At 41.0% G+C, this 23,169-nt stretch overlaps 1 protein-coding gene across 1 annotated transcript in view; it reads right to left on the bottom strand.

Moving 5' to 3' along the window:
• The window catches only part of LOC137133296 (titin-like), a 199,909-nt gene extending 177,078 nt beyond the window's left edge, over window positions 1–22,831 (bottom strand). Inside the window, exons 1-32 of the mRNA XM_067516776.1 lie at window positions 22,622–22,831; window positions 18,060–18,163; window positions 16,940–17,143; window positions 15,493–15,780; window positions 14,978–15,060; window positions 14,679–14,893; window positions 14,403–14,478; window positions 14,142–14,288; window positions 13,023–13,268; window positions 12,810–12,923; window positions 11,950–12,192; window positions 11,636–11,695; window positions 10,409–10,667; window positions 10,269–10,335; window positions 9,981–10,178; window positions 9,745–9,887; window positions 8,486–8,634; window positions 8,160–8,387; window positions 7,434–7,675; window positions 6,937–7,169; window positions 6,686–6,850; window positions 6,396–6,564; window positions 4,606–6,299; window positions 4,238–4,519; window positions 3,880–4,146; window positions 3,507–3,779; window positions 3,145–3,408; window positions 2,810–3,070; window positions 2,335–2,595; window positions 1,716–1,979; window positions 1,299–1,559; window positions 363–623 (exon numbers count right to left, since the gene is read on the bottom strand). Of these exons, the coding sequence (XP_067372877.1) occupies window positions 363–623; window positions 1,299–1,559; window positions 1,716–1,979; window positions 2,335–2,595; window positions 2,810–3,070; window positions 3,145–3,408; window positions 3,507–3,779; window positions 3,880–4,146; window positions 4,238–4,519; window positions 4,606–6,299; window positions 6,396–6,564; window positions 6,686–6,850; window positions 6,937–7,169; window positions 7,434–7,675; window positions 8,160–8,387; window positions 8,486–8,634; window positions 9,745–9,887; window positions 9,981–10,178; window positions 10,269–10,335; window positions 10,409–10,667; window positions 11,636–11,695; window positions 11,950–12,192; window positions 12,810–12,923; window positions 13,023–13,268; window positions 14,142–14,288; window positions 14,403–14,478; window positions 14,679–14,893; window positions 14,978–15,060; window positions 15,493–15,780; window positions 16,940–17,143; window positions 18,060–18,150 (7,708 nt within the window). The 5' untranslated portion in view covers window positions 18,151–18,163; window positions 22,622–22,831. The remainder of the gene's footprint in view (window positions 1–362; window positions 624–1,298; window positions 1,560–1,715; window positions 1,980–2,334; window positions 2,596–2,809; window positions 3,071–3,144; window positions 3,409–3,506; window positions 3,780–3,879; window positions 4,147–4,237; window positions 4,520–4,605; window positions 6,300–6,395; window positions 6,565–6,685; window positions 6,851–6,936; window positions 7,170–7,433; window positions 7,676–8,159; window positions 8,388–8,485; window positions 8,635–9,744; window positions 9,888–9,980; window positions 10,179–10,268; window positions 10,336–10,408; window positions 10,668–11,635; window positions 11,696–11,949; window positions 12,193–12,809; window positions 12,924–13,022; window positions 13,269–14,141; window positions 14,289–14,402; window positions 14,479–14,678; window positions 14,894–14,977; window positions 15,061–15,492; window positions 15,781–16,939; window positions 17,144–18,059; window positions 18,164–22,621) is intronic.
• Between the last annotated feature and the right edge of the window lie 338 nt (window positions 22,832–23,169).

The following is a 23,169-nucleotide window of genomic DNA, read 5'->3' as shown; positions in this document are numbered from 1 at the left end:
AGTTTGTAATGCACTGTATTTAATCCTGGGAAATTGTACTATTTAAAGGTCAAAGCTATTTTACATTTTAACATTTTATTAATTTTGTTTTTTATGTCTTATTTTATTTCATCGATATCATCAATACCTTAATAGCTATTTTTTTGTGAGAAACAGCATGATAAAGAATTTCATGCAAATACTAATAAAAGTTATTAATGCAATGTGATCAAATGACATCTTTATTTTTTTTTTTGACCAGCAGAGATTCCAGAAAACTTTTCAGAAAGGTTTAGATGCTTTGGGGGGCCTCTCCACCGAGTAGAGGGGCGTTGCCTAGAGACTTTGTCATCTGAGTTTATCTGTACTAAATGTAGTCTTACGGCTGACGGTCAGTGTTGCAGAGACTCTGTCATTCCCGCAGATAAAGGTGTACTCTGCAGAGTCGTCCCGGCTGGTGTTCATGATCTTCAGCTGGTGAAGTTTTCCTTGAACAACAATCCTGAACTTCTCACTCATCTCGATCTCTACACCGTTCTTCAGCCAGGTGGATGGTACATTGAAGTGGGAAACTTCACACTCAAATGTGGCCACCTGAGTCTCTGGGACCTTGATGCTCTTCATGGGTTTGGTGACTCGCAGAGCTGCAACGAACAAAAGCAAAACAATATTAGTGTAGAAGGGAAAAAAATTACAAAAAAACTCATTTTCATCTCATCCATTTTTATGAAATGCATGTTTTCAATTATTATAACTACCGTCAACAAAAATGTAACTACAAATGGTAATGAGTAGAATGTGATGTGATGTGAGTAGTTTGTGATGTTAATCTGAAAAAACTATTTTATAAAAAATATTTCTAAAACTTTTCTCAATCTTTTCTAAGAAATTGATTCATGTCGTAATGTTTTTATGATATTTTAAATTGCAAGGTTACCCAGAATTCCCAGGGGATTGAATGAATTGTATTACCAATATTGAGAAATCCTGGAGGGACTGCACATTACGTCCCTACTTTTGAAATGTTTAAATAAATAAAAAGTATAAAAACACATAAAAAATTTTCTTTAATTATTAAAGATCAATTTAAAAGAAATATGCAAAGGCTATCAGATTTCTAGTGTTTTGATCTTATTTATGCACATTCTTTATAAAACTGTAATAGTCAACATGTTTACAAATGACAAAGTTTACAAAGTGTCATAAAATTGTATTGTCTTTATATATTTACAGTTAATAAAGAGTTACTTTTTACTGAAAGTTTTAATTATACCTTTTCATTATTCAGAATTTATTAATGTGCATTAAAGGTTACATACCTTCCACAGTGAGCACAGCGCTGGACTGCAGATGTCCGACCACAGCGGTGTACTCTCCAGCACTGCTGCTGTCGACATTCTGCAGAATCAGTTTGTGAGCTTTCCTCTCTGACAAAATCTTACACTTTTCACTCGACTTCAGCTCTACGCCTTTAAAGAGCCACCTGACAGGAATGTTGTCATGGGACAAACTCATCTCAAAGGAGGCGGTGCCATCCAGCAGGGATGTCATATCCTTTATCTTCTTGATAATTTTGATGGCTGTGAAAATTAAAAACATATCAAAAAGTAAAAGTTTTTAAATTTGCAAAAAAGCTTAACAATAACCACTTCAATCCTAGATGATGTGTGGGGGGATTTAAAAAGCCAGGTTAAGGGCTCCAGGTTTTTTCAATGTGGGAGTTCACTGATACTCACTCTCTACATTAAGTCTTGCATTGGCAGATAGTTTGCCCAGTTTGAAGGAATAAACCGATTCATCCTGTGTGTTGCAGTTCTTGATTTTCAGAGTGTGGACCATCCCTTCTGAGAAAATCTCATATTTGTCATTGTTCTGCAGCTCTACACCATTCTTGATCCACTGAGATCCTTTTACGTCAGTGTGGGTGAGCTCCAGTGTAAACACCGCCTCCTGGGTCTCCGTCACAGTCTGGTTCCTCAAAGTTTTCTTAATCTTTACCGCTGCACATTGAATAGTTTACACAACAAGAATAATCCGTAAGACAACTCAGAACTAGAGTTTTACAGCTATGGTAATTGTGCAACTAAAAATGTCAAAATACTCATGAGGGTGGCCCTAGAAGACATGGCAATAGCTCAATCCAGTATAAAGGTTTCCCTGTACAGTGAAGCAGAACTGTGGCCAGCTGAATAGAAAATTAATTATATGTTCTACAACAGAAATCGTTAATAATGAAATAATACTGAATTAATACTGAGTATTGTAGAATTTTGTGTTTACTATAATCTCCCTGAAATACCACTGTATACATAATGTATATGATGTGAATGTGTATGGTGAGAGGCTTGTACTTACCTTCCACCCTGAGGTTAGCAGTGGTTTTGGAGTTTGCCACCTGGTAGGTGTACTCTCCAATGTCTTGTGGTCTTGTGATGGTGATAATGAGGCGCCTGACAGCTCCCTTTACCTCGCTCACCACGTTCTCACTAAAAGTCACAGGTTGTCCCTCCTTTAGCCACTTGCCTTCAGCATCAGCATTGGCAATTTCGCACTCCAGCTCAGCTGTCTGAGACTCCGCCACTATCACGTCCTGGAGAGGCCGTGTGATGGCTCCACCTGGTGGCAGCACAAGAATCAGTTTATGTTATGGTACTGGGGCAACAGAGTGGATTTGTCCTCCATTTGACCATGTATCATATAACACAAAACAGTCTTGGCACAGAATCTTTCTGGTAAACAGTCTCAAGTCAGTGACTAAATGGTACATAAATATTTTGGGAAAGGATGCCATTTGAGTGCAGCAGTTAAAAATCTAAAAGGTTGGGCATACCAGAGACAGTGAGCTGGGCACTGGAGGTCTTTTCACCAGCTTGGAACATGTATTCGCCCTCATCATCCTTCATGGTGTCAATAACAGTCAGAGAGTGAGCCATGCCCCTGGTCTCCATCTTGTACTTGGGTCCAGGTTTTAGCTCCTGCATCCTGAATGTCCAGACTGGGTCAATACCGGGATGAGAAACTTCAACCTTAAAGGTGACATTCTGGGACTCTGAGCACACTTTGTCCTCCATGTGCTTCACAATGTGTACCTCTGTGGAAATAAACTACATGGTTAGGACATGGAACTGGAACCTACAATCAGGATCATCTGAAAAAAAAACTAACCTTCGACAGTTAAGTTACAGCTGGTGTCCACCTTGCCCACCACCAGTTTGTAGTGTCCTTCATCTGAGGCATAAGTTCTAGTGAAGACCAGGCGCTGCTTGGATCCCTTTGTCACCATCTGGATTCGGTTACTAGGCATCAGGAGTTTATTGTTGTGATACCATTTGACCGAGCTAATGTCTTGAGCAGAAATCTTGGCCTCAAGAACAGACTTGGTGCCTTCAATAGAGGACACATCCTTCAGGGGCATCACAATGTCAATAGCTGTAAGACAAAAAAACAAAAATGATCATCAGAGATGTACAGGTCAAATGTGATCTGGAGATTGTAAGTGTTGGGTAAAATTTTGATCTGATTCTTACTTTGAACACTCAGTTTTCCCGACGTAGAAATGTCCTGGGCGGGAACCACAAAAGCGTATGAAGCAGCATCTTCTCTACTGACGTTCTCCACCAAGAGCTTGTGAACCTGTTTGTCTATTACAATGTGCACACGGTCTGAAGCTGAGATGGCCTGTCCATTTTTCATCCAGGTTCCTTCAACATTCTCCTGGGAGAACCTGACCTCAAGTTGGGCAATGTCACCCTCACAGACCGTCAGGTCAGTCAGGGGATGCATCAGGGTCACAGGGCGCACTGAAGGTTGAGGAAACATGCGTATTTTAACTCATGGCTTTGGAGGGGGTATATCTTTTAATTCATGAGCAACCCTTACTTCACTAAATTTCACACTTACATTTCATTTTGAGTGAGGCGCTGGTCCTCAGATCTCCACACACAAAGGTGTATTTCCCCTGATCCTCTTTTCTGACATCCTTGACAAACAGGGTGTGTCTTCCTCGGCGGGAGGACATGACATACTTACTGCTGGGAGATAGCTCCTGGTCTCCTAAGAACCAGCTCCCCTCAGCATCCTCACGAGACAGCTCAACCTCAAACTCTCCAGTGTAAGTCTCCGGTACCTCAATGTTCTCCAAGTGCTTTATGAGCTCCAGAGCAGCACCTAATATCAAGAATAGTATCAGCACCATTATCTGCCAATCCACCCAGTTAAGAACACATAAATCTTCACTTGAAAAAAATATGAAAATTACCTTCTACATGGAGCCTTGCACTCGTCCTGATATTCTCATCCTCCACAACTGTACAGGTGTATTCGGCATCATCCCTCATTTCAATCATCAGCACAGACAGGAAATGGACTTTTCTGTCTGAATGCATTCTGTATTTGTCTCCAGAGAAGATCTCCATGTTGTTCTTGAACCATTTGACTTTAATAAAAGGTTCGTTAGTTTCACACTCAAAAGTGACCATGGTGTCCTTCTCATTGGCACTGGCATCCTCCAGGTTTTGAGTAAAACCAACTGCTGCTTTGGCTGCATTGAGAAAATACAACATGACACTGAAATAAATCAGGACAGAGGCCATGAGCATGCTAAAAACTGACATATAGTGACTATACCTTGCACAAGCAGAAAGGCATGGCTTGAGGACTCCCCAGCAACATTCATGGCTTTAACCATGATGCTGGCAGAATCCTCTCCTGTGACATCTCTGATCACCAGCTCACACACGTGGTCCTCAGGCCAGTACCAGTAAATACGGTCAGACTTTTCCAGCTGAATGCCATTTTTGAACCACTGGCACTCAGGTTCTGGTCTACCAACCACTCTGACCCGGAATCGAACCTCATCCAATGGAGCAACTGTCTGGCTAGAGATACGTTCCAGGATCTTGGGTGCTTCCATACTTGGGGAGAGCTGGATTCTTTCTGGTTTGATTGTAGGGATGGTGATTTTGCCCTGTTCCTCCATCTTCTTCCTCTCAGCCTCCTCTTTCTCCTTAATGTGATGAAGCAGTTCCTCTTTAGTCTTCTTCAGCAGATCCTCATAAGAGTCATCCCTCTTGCGAGACTTAAACTCTACAGCAGAGATGGACTCGTAGAAGCCTTCTTCTGTTCTACGCTTGAACTTGCTCTTCAACTCTTCTGACTCCTCTGAGGTTTTCTCATGAAGAATTCTCTGTGTCTTACGTAGCTTAACAACTTCCCTGTCCTGTGTGGCCTCAGCAGCTCGATCCACTTTGACAACATCAAATCCAACTCTGCCAGGGTCATGTGAACTCTCTGTAATTTTTTCTGGAGCACGACGCAAGACAGATCTAAAGTCCTCTTTCTGTTGAATCTCCAGTTTCACAGTGTGCTCAGCCGTACCCAAAGGATTGTCTGCAACCACCCTGACCTCTCCTGAGTCATATGACTTGATATCAGTGATCTCTAAATAGTAGATACCATCATAACGAAGTCTGTATCGCTTGCTTTTACGGATAAGTTGTCCGTTGAGGTACCAGTTGACCTTTGGTGCTGGATAACCGGTCACTCTGCAACGGAATCGTGCAATGTTGCCTTCCAGCACTCTGGCTGGTTCAGGAAGCAGGACAATTTCAGGTTTCATTTTCTCAGTTTCTTCTTCAGCTGTGACTCCTGTCGGCCCTCCTTCATGAGCCAAACGCTCCATTTCATCAAGTCTGTATGCTCCCTTCCTGCCTTCAGGCAGCTGTGTTTCCTCAACAAGGCCTTTCTCATCCTTAACAATCAGGGTGGCTGAGGTCTGATCAACTCCAAACTTGTTTGTGGCTCTGCAGGTGATGACGCCACTGTCTCTAGCATAAGCAACTTCATAATCAAGACTGCAGTAGCCAAACTCATTGACCATACGCAACCTGTTTGCAGCTGCCAGAGGTTTACCATCATGTAGCCACTCTACTACCATGGTGGGGTCACCAATAGGGGTCAGTCTGCACTCAAAATGAGCTGGACCAAAACGCTTCATTCTAATGGAGGTCAGCTTCTTCTTGAACTGTGGTTTTTGCTGTTTCTCTTTGTCGTAAAGGTCCCCCTCTTCCCACTGCTCTTGACCATAACGCAGATGAAGGGGTTCCAGTTCTGGAGCTGAAATCTCTTTGGCTTTATAAGTTCCTTTAGGAATAATGAGCTTCCGCTCAGCTTGAGGGGCAGAGAAATCCACCTCAACATTGACTCTACAGCGGGTGGTGTCTCTACCAGCTTTGTTAATGGCTGTAGCTGTGTACCAGGCACTGTCTGAGCCAGCTGCTGAGGGAATCTGGAATTTGGCATCTCCTTTAGTACCATCAATCCTGAAACAAATGACCATTCAAACATATTAATTTACTGTTCTGAAGTTTAACATAGCTTTTTCACAAATTAGAAAATGTAAAATTAAAGATAAGTACTTGATATGGGGGTGCTTGTGCGGTGTGATAATGTCACTGTTTTTCAGCCAGACGATATCAGGCAGGGGGTTTCCAATGGCTTTGACAGCCAACTCGACCAAAGTACCCTGCTTTACAGTGATGTTCTTCAGCTTCTCAACAAACTGAGGGCGTGCCAGGCTTTCACGAGCTGTGGATGGTAAAATACAATAAAGAATAAGATCAGATTTTACAAAAAAGACCTTTTTTTGTAGCTAAAAGAACTACATCTGAACCATTATTAAAATAGTACATCTATAACAAAGACTTACCATCAACAGTGAGATTTACAGAGACTGAAGTTCGTCCAGCTCTGTTCTGAGCTACCACCGTCCATTCTCCAGAGTCTTGTGGCATGGCTGGGACAATGATCAGGGACTGAGTACCATCCTCTTTAACCACTATCTTGTGTGTGTAGTCGCTGACCACCTGTTGTCCTGGAAAAAGATTAAATGGTTGATGGGTCTCAGAAACGATAGACAAAGGTGATTTTCTAGAATCTGGTAAATCTTTTTACTCTTACCATTATGGAACCAGTAAGTGTCAGGCATGGGTCTGCCAACAACCTTCAAGTCAAATCTGGCAGTTTGACCCTCAGAGCATTTTATTGAGGAAGGCTTCATGACAAACACCGGTTTATAGAGTCTCTCCAGCTGAGTTTCGTCTGTCTCATCAAGTCTGCGAGCAGGAGAACGTCCAGGTGAACGGCTGGAAGAACGGCCAGGTGAACGGCTCAGGGAACGAGGGGATGTGGACCTGAGAAAGCAGCAAAGTCATCTGTGTCACTGTAACATGGTTAAACGTTAGGCCAATAAGTAACTTTGTCTGTTTGTCTCATGCAGTTAGTGCTATAAGAGTGCTAAGGCTGAACCAAAATCCTAAGAGTAGGGTTATGGAACAAAAACTCTAAAGAGTTTAAAAAAGCTACAAATGGGCACTACTAAATTCATAATTAGTTATTTGAGAAAATTTTATTATATAAATATTGACAATAGTTTTTGTAGGGCATGTCAACCTTACCTGATCCTCTGCACTGCAGGCTGTGGTGTGTACCTCTGAGGTGTTACAACTCCAGATGGCTCCACATAGAGCTTCCCAGAACTGACTGTGTTTCCCTTGATGTTGGTGGCAAAGGCAGTGTACACGCCCTCATCCTCTGGGAGCACCACAGACAGACGAAGGCTGGCTCGTCCATCCTGAAGAACCTCCATCTGGTAACGGCCATCAGGCTTGATTCGCTGGCCATCTTTGTACCAAGCAATCTAGCAGAAGGCAGAAAATAGGTTTATATACAAATGCAACTGTAATCCAGTCTGCCTTAGGTTTTGTATGTAGTATAAATATTTTCTGCAATATAGAAAAAACTGGCTCTACTGTATGCAAATACAAAATTGGAGGTCTGAGATTCTTAGAGCTAAGGTTCATTTTATACTGTATATCTAATCTTTTTATTTTCTTCTAATTATTTTTTTCTTTTTATTTTCTTCTTGTATTATGTAAAGTAAACATAGCTATACCCAATTCAGGAGGCGAAACATATAGCTGCCATGGCAAAACACATTTGTCAGTTAGCACTGTAGTTATGAAATAAATCTGAAGAAAGCTAAAGAAAGCTGAAACTACAGTCAACAAATGTCTTAAATCTTCATTAATCTTGACAAAACTAGACAGTATAATTTCCCTTATTTCACATAGCAAACAGTTTTACAGTTTTAGATGATAATTTGGCAGCACAGTCAACAGTACTTTTGGCAGTGGTTTTCCAGCCATCTTGCAGTGGAAAGTGACACCCATTCCTTCCATGATCCTGTAGTTTTTGACCGGTGTCTCAAAGGTTGGCTGCACGGCCTCCTCATCTAGTGCCGTAACCATCAGCTCTCCGTCCTCCATCACCAGCTCTCTGTAGGTAATCCTCATGATACGGAGCTCTATCTCTTGAATTATTCTCTCTTCAAAGGCTGAAATAAGGAATTCCTGCAAAAAAAAAAAAAGTTAAAAGATTAATGACTGGGTATTCCTGGCACTTTTTTGAAATCTTGTTATCACAGAATTATAGAACTTGAAGACAGTACCGTTTCTGAGACAAAGCTCATGGGGGTTGTCACCTTTCTTTGTTCCATCTCGTATTGACTCACAACCACAGATGGTTCCTGAGCCACTGTCGTTGTCACTTCAGTTTTATACATCACCTCTTGCTGTTTCATATAGGCTTCGTATTCCTCTGTAAACACACAGGCATGTGCAGTTTAAATATTTGTTTTTTAAATGCACTAAAACCTTTTTTAGGCAGAAGTTCAGTGTTTTCCCTACATTGGTACAAGCATGGTAGCCCGCCATGCCAACGAGAGACATGATGTTGCATTCATGAACAATCCTGTCCTTGGAGGAAATGTAGTAAAATTTGGGTACAACATTAACATTAACATGAATTGCCTTCGGATCCCTTCGTACCTGCATGTGAGATGTTAATGTTGTACCCAAATTTTACTACATTTCCTCCTCTTTCTTTTTTACCTAAAGAATGAGAACCATCCGTTACAAAGAGGCAGATGTTGTTGATTTACTAGTGGCTGTATGATTTGTCCATTGATGTCCTTAAAGGCACCATTTAATTGTCCCAGCTCGGTGAGAGCGAGAGCAATGGCAGAGTGACAATTCTTGTTTGTTCTTCTTCAAGTCTGCTCCTTCGTGGCGTTATATAACCTGAAACTGGATGCACGTGATGTTTCCAATGCAGGTCAGTGACATTACGTCTGCTGTTTGATTTTATGCTGTTAAACAAAGTCGATACCTAAGAAAAAAATTAATTATATTGATGGAATGTTTAAGTTTATATGTGATTTATCAAATTACACATGTTGAGTTTGACTTTGTTGGCCTCATAAATTTAGAAAAAAAATAGAAAAAGTGTTAAACTTATTTTTATTATAATTCAGTTTTTAAGAAAAGCAATATTTATTAAAACACCATGGTTAAACATTGTCTTTCATAACTGGTAGGATTGGCAGGAATATTCTGTTGCATATGTCATCAGCATAATATGCCTATTAGAAGAGTAACATCCCAGAGCGCTTTAAATGAGGCCCACAGTGAGACATACAGATGAAATAATAATAATATTTACTTGACCCTTACATGTAATTTACCAACCAAAGGTGCTGCATGAGAAAAAAATACCCCAATTTATTTTTTGCGTGTATGCAAAACTTCTATAACCCTCTTGCCATTGTGCCTGAAAAACTTTCCAGGGGAAACACTGAAAATGCCCTCCAAAGTCAGAGAATCACATTTTATACAAGCTCATGAATGGGAAAACAAAAAGTGCTGATACCTTCCTCCAGCAGGCTGGAGGAGGCTGAGGCTTCTCCATGTGGGTTTTTGGCAAAGATGGAGTATTCTCCAGCATCATCAGCAAAGGTCATGGAGATCTCCAGTCTACATTCTCCTGTCTCCTTCTTGTAGGCAACTTTGTATCTGATGGCAAAAAGGAAAAGATGATGTATCTGTTGTGGTCTTTATGTGGAGAGATTACGGAAAGAAAACAACTGCAAATACTGAGATTTGTACCTGTATCCAGTAGTGAGTGGGACACTGTTCTTCTTCCAAATGACATGAGGTTTTGGGTTTCCGCCGACTTGGCATTCAAAGATGACACCTCCTCCCTCCACCAGCTTCTGGACGGTTGGCTTCTTGATGAAGAAGGGAGCAGCAGACTCTCCTGTAGTCACATCTGCCACCACTTGTTCCTTTGTCTTTACAGAAACACTGATGGGAAACAGAAACTCATTAAAAAACTACAGCTGTCGAAATGTACATGTAGTGTTACACTTGCTGATTTAGACTTTAACAACTCACATTTTCTCTTGGGTAATTCCAATTTCTGTGACAGATGTCTCCTCTCTGCTATCAATTTCCTCTGAAACTAAAACAAAGAGTTAGAGTTGAACATATATTGTATCATACCTAAAGATTAATAATTTTTCGACCACTGTTACCTTTAACAAGCAGGTAGCAGGAGGTACTGACGGTTCCTGCCTCACTGGTGGCAGTGCAGGTGAAGCGACCACTGTCTTCAGCGAATGCCTCTCTGATCACAAGCCGGGCAAAACTGTTCTCGTAGCTAGTCTGGAAGTCGATGGAGCTTTCAATCTTGTAGTCCTCTCTAAACCACATGATAACAGGGGCAGGGTGACCACTGATCTGGCACTCCAGGGTCAAAGACTCGCCCTCGGTCACTGTCAAGTTCTTCAGGCCCTGAACAAGAGAAAATGTGAGCTTTTAGCTTTAGAGTTGTTACTCATGTCAGGATCTAAACATATGAACATTTGTTAGTTTTGTTAGAAGTTTAAATATGTTTGAAGTTATAGGAATGATGCTTATTATAATAGTCACACAAACGTTTCTTGGCTTCTTGTAGTCATAATAAACTGTTAGTACTTGTTGTACTGAAATAATATCAGCTCAACTCAGTGCTTCAGTAACATTTCACTGTTGGACCAACTCAGAGTGGAGTTAGTTTTCATTACTATATGTCACTCATCATAAATATGATTTTCACAATGGCTCTAGAGGAAACAAAAATGTTTATACAAAATCTGGAGGAAATCCATTCAATTAATTGATCAACATATCCACTGCAAACACTGCTAAAAGAAACACTAAACAAATGTCAGTACAGCCCACTGACTTCTAAAAATGTTTCTATAAAACTGAAATGCAAATGCAAATATACTTTTTAGGGGATTATAATTTGGGTCTGTGGGATGACATTCCTCCACGTTGTACACGCGCCACCCACAACCACTGCCTAACAGTTTGTTATCCATTTGTCATGATCTGGTCCTTTATTTCCATTTCCTGTGTTGGACTTTTATTTTGCAGCCTTTTTGCATCCCTTCTGTTGTCAATGTTTGGTCTGTTTTTGCGTCTTGTTTTCGTAGTTATTTTCCCTTGGTTCAGTTGGGTTGATAGCATTTTTGTTCAACATTTTGCTATCTGTCATATACCTTTTTATATCCTTCTCTTAGGAATACATTTTATAATTTTTTTAAAAATTTTGTTAATCCTTACAATAATCTGGTTTATGAGTTTACCGTCTCTTTACTTGGGTCCACCTTAATACACAACGTGCTTCGTTCAGTCCTAAAATATGCTGCATCAGAACAGAACAGCTCACTCTTTACCTTCCCTCGAAATCATGCATTAATTTTGACAGTACTCACAGCAATAAGAGTGGGTGGAACCACAGGCTCCTGGGCTCTTGTGGGCACTGCAGCCACCTCCTGTGGAAAAACAACAGGTCATCAAAGACAGAAAACAACTATGTGTGCTGTGGGGCTCAGTGAGGATGGAAGGGTGGAAGCTGATTATAACAGATAAAAACCCTGCAGAGAGGATGGGGGGGTCAACACATGAAGACATGACGAAGTGGAGGTTTTTCGTGAGGCGAGTGAAGGACAGCATGTGATTGGCTGTTGCATTACAGCGAAGCAGAGGAAACAAAAGGAGGACGAGAGCAAAGTGGGTTCAGACCAACCTGAGGCTCCCAGTCCTCAAACTCCTCACTCACTGCATAAGCCCCTCCCCGCTGAAACTCAACCTGACTCTGATATCTGATGTCTTTGAACGGTGGGGGGAGGGGCTCTGGCGTTAATCCCACCTCCACTGCTGCCCTGCGAGATGGACTGGGAGACTTGACGGGCTTGGTGATCTTTCTGGGAGTGGAGGGGGAGGACAACTCTTTCTGCAGAGAAGCAATGGCAGAGCCGGCGATGGACACCTGACCGAGCCAACGAAAGCAGTATTAACCATGGTCGGAAACAAAAACGGAGCTTCAGCTGGGGTTTAGTGAGCAGAGACAGTTTAGTTAGAAAATATTGAGGTCCTATGTTTGATGGTCACTTTTGTTCATGTTCTATTATTACAAATCTTAGAATTTTTCAGTCTGAAACAGTTAAGTTATAAGTTTAATTTAAGGTGAGACAAAGAAAATACTTATTTAAGAAGCTTCAGCATTCTTCTTTAAAAATTACTAAAACAGCTTCAGACTTTGCTAATACATTAAATGTTCTGTCCAGAACAATTACTCATTAAAATGCTTTTAGTTGTGGCTTCTAGTTATCTTTACACAATTTTTTTAAATTTAGATTATTTTCACCAAAACGTCAGCCTTAAAAAACTCATATAATTTTTTTTTAAGATCAGGCATTTGACATAAGGTCATCAGAAAAACAGACTCTTAAGAGAACAAGTGATGGCATGTTTTAGGATGTGAATTCAAAGTAAATCACAGCACAGAACAAAAGAGTGAAGAGTGCACGTTAAGATGTGCGGGTGTTAAAAATGAAATGGAGGTTTTGTTGGTGATGACGGCAGGTCTGCAGGTCTCCTCCTTACCTCATGGCTAGGCTCATGTTTAGGGACTGAAACTTTAGAAACGGTGAAATGTGGAACTTGGGACGGGGTGACACCAGTGTCCACATGAGACGAGATTTCTGTTGTTTTCTGAATCTGGAGTAACCAACAGAGTTTATAGAGCGGTTAAGAAAGTGAGACGGTATAATTACATAACATATCATGTCCAATATGAACTCGGTAATGTCCTCCGACCTGGGAGAACTGAACTTTGCGCTGCTCTGAGGCCAAAGTGCCAGCAGCTGGGGGCTCAACAGGAAGTGGCTCTGTTGCTACGATTTGTTTCTCAGCAGTTGTCACCGCCTGCTTTCTGATCTCCACCTCTGCTGCCTCCTCCTCTTCAGCTAGACCGCTCTCTGCATGCAAGGGCTGGCGAACACGAGCCAGGTCAACGGCGGCAACCACCTTTGCCACAGCCCCAGCTTTTTTCCCTCCCTCACCCTAGAGACACAACAAGCAGCACATAGATTTCAGGACATTCATGTCAGAAAGTCAGGAGGAAAACATTTCACCAAGGCCCCAAATACTGGAAAAAAGGGCTTCATAATATATGCAGTACACAACAGAAGAGACACAGTCAGACTGAGATGGACATCACTGATCCATGAAGACATGAATGATGCAATACTGGAGTCAAACATCCAGTTGACTCCAAAGGATGGACTTTATCTTGCGACTTAATTAAAAGGAGTGTATACAGTGGGGGAAAGAAGATATTCAGTGGCATTGTTACAATGGAAGACATCCCCCCGCATCTTTCCCTTTCACTATGTTTACCATTTTTTTATTTTACTTTTTGCTAGATATTAAAAAGCTTTAATTCCAGCTGAATAGTATTCTTTTCTGTTAATTTTGTTGCAACATTGAGTCATTGTTCCAAAAAGGAAAAAGAAAAGAAAGATGTCTTTGTTGCATTTTAAATCTTTGATCACACATAAGTAATTGGGGGAGGAATGATTGTCTAGCAGATATTGGGTCAGGGGGTACCTGCTGTCCAGGCACTGTAGCCTCACTCTGCCCTCAACAACAAGGCTGATCAACAGCCACCACCACAGTAACCACAGCCACACTCTTATTGCCCTGGGAAACATGCTCGCACTGATGCATTCACAGCACATCAACACATCCATACATGTTCAGACAGGCCAAGACATTCGTTCACTTAATTGCACTGCCAGTGCTACACATATACATTACTCAACATGCATCCACTTAAAGTTGCAGCTCTTACAATGTTCAGACTCACTCATCCACCAACAGACAAACTTCATCATTCCTCCACAACCAAAGCAGACTGACAGCCACCATCCTCACCTCTCTGGTGGTAGTGACCTGCTGCTCCCAGTGCTTCTCCATACGAAGCTGGGCAGCACTGCTCACACTGCTCACAGTGGTGTAACTAGCTTCAGAAACGTAGTCTCCCTGCTTCCAGGGTGGGGGCACCTCAGCTGAGGCAGATACCTGCAGCAGTAAATCGCTGTATTAATGCTTGCAAAGTCTTTAACACATTAGTTTACAAATAGAACCGGCAGATGTTAGGGAATGCTGGACTTTCCTCTTCATCAATATTCTCACCTGTTTTCTTGAAATCACAGGAGACTTGACTGGTCTGATGGGAGAGATGGATGGTCTGGTGGAGGGAGAAACAGATCTGCAGAAGACAATAAATGCAACACATCAACCAGAGTAACAATAACCCTACGTTTATGCTTTTTCTATTTTTAAATTCCAAACTGTTTCCAATTCATCATTTCTGTATTTTGATTTTGAACATATCAAACAAATTCTGCTACAGTTCCTATGGATCCTACATTGTAAGACCCAGTCAGTGGCAGTGGTGCAGTGACATACCTGACAGGTGTGGGTGTCGGTCCTTTCACGTGTCTGACAGGTGAAGGTGACTGCTGGCGTCCTCCCATCACCTTGGAAACAAAGGACGGTGGGGACTTGGAGGTTGGCTTTGGGGGAACCCGTGGAGGTGTTTTGTGAGCAAGTTGCTGAGCCATCATTCCTCCCTCTACATGCATCTCCATCATGGTGGTGGCCTGGAAACTGGCATCCACCTTCTGATGGGGAAAATTACAAAGAGTGATTTACTGTGTAAAGATGTATGTAAAACCGTGAAGGTAAAAGGTCAGACATTTTCTTACCCTCTGCACACTGGTCTTTGAAGTTGCCATCTGGGTTTTGGACACAATCATCTTGCTTTTCTTAGTGGGAACAGCCTCCTCACCTTCAGCAAACACACAGGGAGATTTAAGTTGATCTGAAACTAAAAACTCTTACCATGTGATCATTTGCTCATTATTTTCATAAATAATGACAATTGTTTTGTCTATGAAATATCAAAGAATCATTAATAACGTCCATTATAATTTCCCACAGCTCAGAGAGACACATTGTTCATTTTCTTTGACCAGTCAAATCCCCAAAATATTTAGTTTAATATCATATATGACAAAGGAAAGAAGCTAATGGTTAAATTTACATTTGGTTACAAGTCTGTACTACTTTTTGAAAAAGACCAAAATGATGAAATGATTATTGTAATTGTTGATCATCTATTTGTTGCAGACATAAAATATGTATTTGTTTCAGTTTACATGTACTAAAACGTTCAATCCAAAGATTGCCACAGTTAATAGAAAAAAACTGTGGTCCTCACCCTGAACCAGCAGTTCAGCTGTGGACGTGGCTCGTCCACTGCTGTTGGTGGCGGTCACAGAATATGTCCCAGAATCCTCTGGGAAAGCCTCAGCAATTAGCAGACTGTACAGGTCTCCCTCCTGGAGGATCTTGAAGTCAGCTGAGCTCTGGATCTCGGCTCCCTCTCTATAGAACTTTACCACAGGTGTGGGGATACCTGTGACTCGGACATCCAGCCTTACCTGGCTACCCTGTCTCACTGTGGAGCTCTGCAGTCTCTGAAGGAAATTTGGAGGCGCCGTCTCCGCTGCAGATATAGAATATACATATCATTAGACTGATTTTATTGATATAATTACAAACTGGGATGTTTCCTGTACAGAGAGCAATGAACAAAAGCGTACTCTTTCTGTAAATCCAAATTCAATGTATGTGTAGCAGTTGGCAAGTTTTTATTATAGATATTTATAGAAATCTATAAAGTAAAAAATACCACCTAATTAAACATCTATGCATTAGAATTCAGTCTAAATTCAGGAAGTAATTACTGCACCACAGTAGACTGCAGAAGAAAAAGATACTGAGGCATAAAGAAATGTGTCATGACCATATAACCGTATTTTTTCATTGACTGATTAATAATTTTTAAGTTGAATCCAATTAATAGTATTTACTATGTTTGCTGAAAAAATTGAACTTTGAACTTGTCACCAGCTTATTCCCCGTTACTTGCTACCTCACTGATTACTAATTACATCATTCTATTTATTTGAACAAGCATGTAAATGCTCATAAATTTTTCATGATTCTTTTGGAAAAACAAATATTAGTACTGTAAGTGCAGCAGAAAATTAATTTATTTCCATAAACAAGAGTGAATGATGTAAAGATAAATGCATAAGAAGAAAGATTAACTTTACCAACTAGTAGAAAAAACTGAGGATTCAAGATCTTTACTGCTTAAAGTAGATAATCAGTAAATAAATGTGAGATTCCTGTTAAGGAATGATATGCTGCTGTAGCCGCATCTATATCTGTTTTATCACTAGATTAAATAACAGGACACGCCCATCAGCTGACAGCAGATGGATAAATTTAGACTCAAACTGAAGCACAGACCAGACAATCAGCTGTCACTAAAATATTTTTTTTCTATTTGGCTTTTTAGGTTTTTTGATAATACAACCCCGTATTTACAGTGCGATACTGCTGTTAGAATCACTTAACCATAGTGTACTTAGCAGTTTCCTCTGGTATTTAAATGTAGATATGATTAAAAGAAAAAAAATTAAGTACAGGGACCGGGAAAGAAATTAATACTAAATATAAAAACGCATTTCTCCTTGTTGTTTTTCTCCCTCTATTCATTTTTGCATTGTGTGATCTTCTGTCTTTTTGTTGTAATTAGTTTGACCCCCTAGGTCTCGTCTGTAATTACAAATTCAAATTAGCGCCTGTGGCCTCACCTGTAACGAGGAGTTCAGCGGTGCTCGTGGCTTGTCCAGCACCATTGGTGGCTCTGACAGAAAATCTTCCGCTGTGTGCGGCGGTCACAGCAGGGATCCTCAGAACAGCGCGGCCATTGCTGAACGAGATCTGAACGCCGGGCAGAGCGGCAGCGGAAAGAACCTGGCCATCACGAAACCAGCTCACCTCAGGAACTGGAGAACCTGCAGACGAGACATGAAAAAGACTGTGAGGGAACCCTTAAAGCCTAACATTTTGCTCTAGATGCACTAACATGTATATAAATAATAACATTAAATTAATACATTTCTAGAGTCAAATGGTCCTGATATCAGTTCCATATTTGTATATTCAGTATGGAGACAGATTGGAGACAGATAACTAGATGCTAATTAGCTCCAATTATAGCAAAATGCCTGCCAGTGTCTTTAGTTGGATGTAGAGTTAGGAGAGACCTTCCAATGGGAACTGATGCTGAGACCACACTGTCTCAGTTTGTTATTTTAAGTTTTACTACAGTTCAATAAACCTCTTGTTTATTAAACAATCTCTTGTGATGGAGCTGGAATAATGATCTCCTCCCTCCTTCAGCCGATGTGCTAAAGTAAGCTAAAAGCGTTTTGGTATAACACCAGTAGCAACACTACCAAACCTCTGTAGTACAACAATCAGCTACAACGTCAACACCAGCGGTCTTCATACACAGCAACATGAGGTACAGTGTACAGAGGTGGTGAAAGTAGATTATCTACATTTTCCTTAAAGTCCAAATGTGCTGAAGGTTGTTTAACCCAGAATGAGACATCAGCACTTAGTAGTTTGTCACGTTTTTTACATTAAAACCACCAGTGTGGTATTAATGTTGAGGTCGATCAGTGTAAATTAAAATGCTTTTCCCTCTTTTCATGAGACTCTGAAAAAGACAAATAACTAGAGGGCTAAAGAAACAAGGTTGAAACAAATAAGAAACAAAAAAATCCTAATAAAAAATCCAATAGTATTAAATGACTCTGCTCTAACCTGCAACAGAAACTTCAAAGAACAATAAAAACATTTAAATGACATTCATACAGATGATTAATAAAACTTGAGCTCTGATCACTGACATCATTTCCTTACCACTAACTTGAGCCTCGAACGTTGCGGCACTACCCTCTAGTGCCACGACGCTCTGCAGCGGCTGAGTGAAAGTCGGCGCCTGTGTTGACATGTTGGTTGGCACCCTGCGGAGACCATGAACAAAGTCAGTGAAGTAATATTTTGGACAGTGGACAGAAAACAACAGAGGACTGCATTTTGAAAAATTACTGTTTGATAAAACTAAAACTAAATGAAAAGTGTGATAGTTGGGGGTAAAAAGTAAAATAAAAATTTCCTAAAATCTGTTTAACTAAGTCATATTATGAGTTCTAAATCTTAACTGTGTCAGCATAACCAGTCCTTTCCAACTGTGATGTGTCTTTGTGCAAATGTACTAGAACCGGTGTCCCTGCAAAGTACAGAAGAAGTTTCAAGTCACCATCTTCAGAGACAGAAAGAATAGATCAACTGGTCTTCCCTGAGCTCTGATCTCAGTATCATGGATTCATTCTGGATTACAGAAGACACTGAGACAAACTTAATTCACATAAGAACTTCTTCAAGACACTTGAGCATTTACGTTTAGTCACCCAGCAGATGCTTTTAGCCAAATGGACTTGGAAATTAGAACTTGTAGAGTTAGGGGTAGTTTCATGCTCACCACTCATGGTGGGCAACTGCTCTAAGTGAACCACAGCTGCCCAGGAGTAACCCACCTTCTATTTTCCTTAATAACTGTGACCATGAACCATTGAGAAGAGGTGCTGTTTTAAAGACAAAGGGTGACAAATGGGCCCTGGAGAGTGGCATGCAGCCACTGGGTGAAGCCAGCAGTTGGTCAGAGACTCTTACAGGTCTCCCTCCTTAAAAAACCCTGATAATGCTAACATGCTAATGCTAAGCAGGTATATTTGTTAGCATGTTTACCATTAGCTAATTAGCAGTACACAGGAAGTTAAAGCTGATAGAAGTGCCATTAGTTTTACAAGTTTGTAGCATAACTGAAAGTTCCCGACAAATAAAAATTCTGTTCCTGTCCTCTGTTGAAAGGACTGTTAGTAATAACTTTACAGTCCTTCCTTAAAACAACAAATACTAAGTAAAGCAGATACTGGGGGCAGAGAAATAAAACAGTTCTACACCTGTCTCTTCTCATCGACATATTGGAGACAGGTTGACTTGGTCAACAAATGGAGTATTCACTGGATTATGCTGCCCTCTATTGGTAAAGACCACTCTACAATACAGAGATCAACATAAACATACATAAAGGTCAAATCCCTTAAAAATGATGTTATCCAGTTCATAAAATCATTACTAGACTGATATTATCCACTATCAAGAAAAGAACCTGGAAATCATTTAAAACTTCCAGGATCTTAAAGCCCTCAAACTGAAGGCCGTGCAAATGTCCTGCTGTGTTTTCCCTTTGACAGTTGACCCGCTGACAGCAGGACTCTGGGGTGATAAAGCAGCAGTTTATTTTTAGCATCTCTGTCCCTGGAGGTGGTCCAGGCTCCGAGGGGTCTGGCTGATAAACTGGGGGCTGATCTGCTACAAGGCTCACAGCAGATTAAAACACCTGTTTAACTCAGATGGAACTGGTCTAAAGTTTCAATTCCAGTCCAGTTTTAGGCCCTAATTTACAGGGCTCATGTCTGACCACACCACTCACTGTGACCTTAGTAATAACCACAGATTTTCATCTTTTTGACAGTTTCATCTTAAAAGTGGAGAAATTAAAACCTTGCAAAGTAGAATTTGTGGCAGGGCTGCTGTAGTGGATTAGATTTTAAAGGCGTGGATAATAAAGTGTCCATTGTGTGTTTACTTTGTGGGTTTGTCGAAAAAACAGGTGCAGATGGACAATGGAGGAGCAATCATGGTTCCCAAACATTTGCAATGAATCAGATGATGCAAACCAAAATAAAACTGAGTCCATCTGGCTTTTGGGGCTCCTACAGGTCTGGGGCCAAGGGGCACTTTCACAATATCACACCAGTTAACGATCCAGTGTAGGGGTTAAAAAGAAAGAGGCTGTAGTGTAGAGGGGTTTGAAACATCTGACCAGTTAATGGTCCATAGTTTTAGTCCGTTCTGTCCCTGAGCAACGCTCCATCCTGGCTGGCCGACAATGATCCTGGTGTTTTTCTGAGAATTTACTTCGCTTGGCAATAAGTCAAGTAACTAAATCAGAATCAAATCAGGGATGTTTTCAATTTTAAACCATTTTAGTGACTTTAGTTTAATTATACAGACTGTGGGATTATAGAACATAACTCACTCAAACCAGTTTTGCCTGCTGCAGGTTAATTATGATCTTCTCTGCTGATTTATCAGCTGATTTCTAAATCAATTATTCAACTGCTTGTCCCACTAAATATCAGAAAGAAAACTGCATCTTTGAGCATTTAGTAACATCACATTCAGGGTTTGACTCTTCAAAGTTTTCTGACAGTTCTTACAAAGCAAATGATTCACGCTCAGGAAAAAAACACGCTCTTCACTCTCTTTGTTTAACCTTAAGTTATTCAGTTTGGAATCACTGAGAGGAGTTGCAGATTTTTGCCCTGCTCATCCAAGGATTAAAGCAGCAACATTGTGGTTGCCTCTCTAACCTTTAGGCCACCACACTGCGTTATTTCTATTTCTATTTTTTAATTGTTCTTCTCCAGTGCTGATTGGCTAAATCAGCAGTTTGTGCTTTGTTTTCCTCAAAATAACACAATTACTAGATGATAAGCAATAACCAACAGGGGGCACTGACAAAGACTTTAATTGCCTTTTTAGTTGTACAGTTTCACCACAGTCTGGTTCTGCTTCGACCCTAGGTTGACCTGACTAAACCAGAGTGGCTTTGGCTTTTCCTGCTTTAGTGGGGCTAGTTGATCCATCTGGGCCTGGGTTTGGCTAAATTTAGTTTTAAAGGCCAACCCCTGATTTTTAATTTACTTCCTATGGTTCTAGTTTGGAATAGACACGTACATAAATAGTCTCATGCTTAACTTCCTCCAGATGACACCAATCAGGAAGGCCTGTCAATTCCGATGATGTCATCTGGAGGAGCAGGTCAGCCGAACCTACAAACCTACTTTTGTACTGTGACCAACCAGCTGACACTATCTGAACTGAAAGACTCCTCCTGCTGAGTTTTGTTCATCTGGAAAAGTAGAACATTTTAATGAAGAGAAGGTTGAAGACCAGTCACATACATGTACTCCAGGAAGCAAGTGGAGGATGGAGTACTCAGGTCTCTTATTTAGTAAAAGTATAATTACAGCTCTGTAGAAGTAAAAATGTTACAAGTAAAAATCCTGCTGTCAAGCAAAAACACAAAAGTATTGGCATAAAACTACATAATACTCATGGTGAACAATATCTTGTGGCAAACAATAATGAATTATAACATCAGTCACATGTCAGCTGGTAAAGGTGGAGACAGTCATCACTTTTTGCATAATAATACTGCAGAATCTCTGACTGAGGTGTCTGAGTCTGCTTTAGCTCCAGGTTATATTGAGAAAATAAACTGAACAAGAATGACAATGGGACACAGTAAATCAGAAGCTGACACAAAGAGGAAAGTTAGGCCTAGGGACTTTTCAGAAATTAAAACTGTATTTAAAAACTGTGTAGGACATACTGTCTCTGCCTAAGATTAATCTAATACTTTTTCTGTCTGAAGCTGAACTTTCCTTCAGATCTCTGCAGTTTGAGGTGATGTGTCAAACAGCAGCAGCTGTTGTTTGTTTGTGTTGATGGGAAGGAGACAGGTGGCCAGGACAGGACAGGGTCCTGCTGCCAACACTGAGACACCAGGGACAACCAGCATCAATTAAAACCAAACATGAAGCAGTCAGCATCAAGCAAGGCTGGAGAAGTGAGACAACCGTCACTTCCACTCAGAAATTCCAACTGAATTCTGAACTTTGTTTGTCCTCTCAGTTCATTTTCACGCAGGAAGCTTCACTAAGCACAAAAACCAGCACATGTGTATTTTGTGGTAAAAAGTACTGGAAATACAGACATAAGAGAAGATGAAGAGAAGACACCACACACTTTTTCTTCTTCTCCTAAAAAATACTTATAGGTTTGCTGTCAGATCATCTCATCCACTCCAATCTTTTGTTTCATGAACCACTGCAGCTGATTCTCCTCCAAAATAAAAGCGTCTACAAAGGCTTTGTGCAATGTAACGAGGGGGTGAATCATCTAACACTGGACACCAAAGCCTAAAAATAACAGCAGCCCCCTCCCTCCTCCACACCTTTGTTTGATTGACAGACACCATGTGGCACATAGCTGGGGGAGCAACTGATAGCCCTGCTGCTGATTCCCTTAAAAAGCCATCAGCCCAGCTGAGAGTCCACTCTGATGCTATCAGTGGCTATTCTGGGACATCCCATTATAACCTCCAATGGACAAAAGCAACAAAAGTACCCAAAGTGTCATTGTGACAAATGAGAAAAAATGGAAAGAAAATGAATGGAGTCTGGTGGGTGAATGTGTTCTCAGTGGCTTTTAAGAGGTGAAGCCAACAGGGGTCAGTCAGCTGCTGCTCATCAATCACAACACTTCACAAGAACTGCAAAGACACTTACTTGTCTGCACAAGGATGCCTGGGATGCGCGGGGGGGCTGTCTTCCGAAAGTCTCTTTATCCAGAAAATGTAGTCAGAAAATCCAAAAGGAGAACACCTGAGCCTCTAAGGAACCCCAAAGAAAAAAACAAAACTACAGGCAGTCAGCGCCGAGTAGTTTTGTTTTTCCTCTTGACAGCAGTCCCTCCAGCCGAGGCGTCCAGGCTGGGAACGCTGACTCTGCTCAGAGGAGTCATCGGCCAGTGGGGGGCTTTATACCGGCCTGACATCACACGGGACGGGCTCTGCCATTGGTCGGCCCCACGCAGTCCTGCAGGGAATCATGGGAGGACAGGGGAGCCATTTCATGCAGTTTGTCACACCTGTCAGCTGTTTTACTCCAGAGACAGAGAGAGACCTATACCTATAATAATATAGGATATTAGCACAATATCCTTATAAACATATCAAAGTAGGTGAATGTTGGTGATTCCTCATTTGTGTAAATGTATTTGGTCGACATCAGATTCTAATAAAAAACGAATTAAAACATGTTTAATCTGAATGAAA

The sequence above is a fragment of the Channa argus genome, chromosome 9 (genome assembly GCF_033026475.1).
Source record: "Channa argus isolate prfri chromosome 9, Channa argus male v1.0, whole genome shotgun sequence".
Lineage (NCBI taxonomy): Eukaryota > Metazoa > Chordata > Actinopteri > Anabantiformes > Channidae > Channa > Channa argus.
Note: the sequence above shows the minus strand (reverse complement) of the source record. Positions and strands in the feature narration are given on the sequence as shown.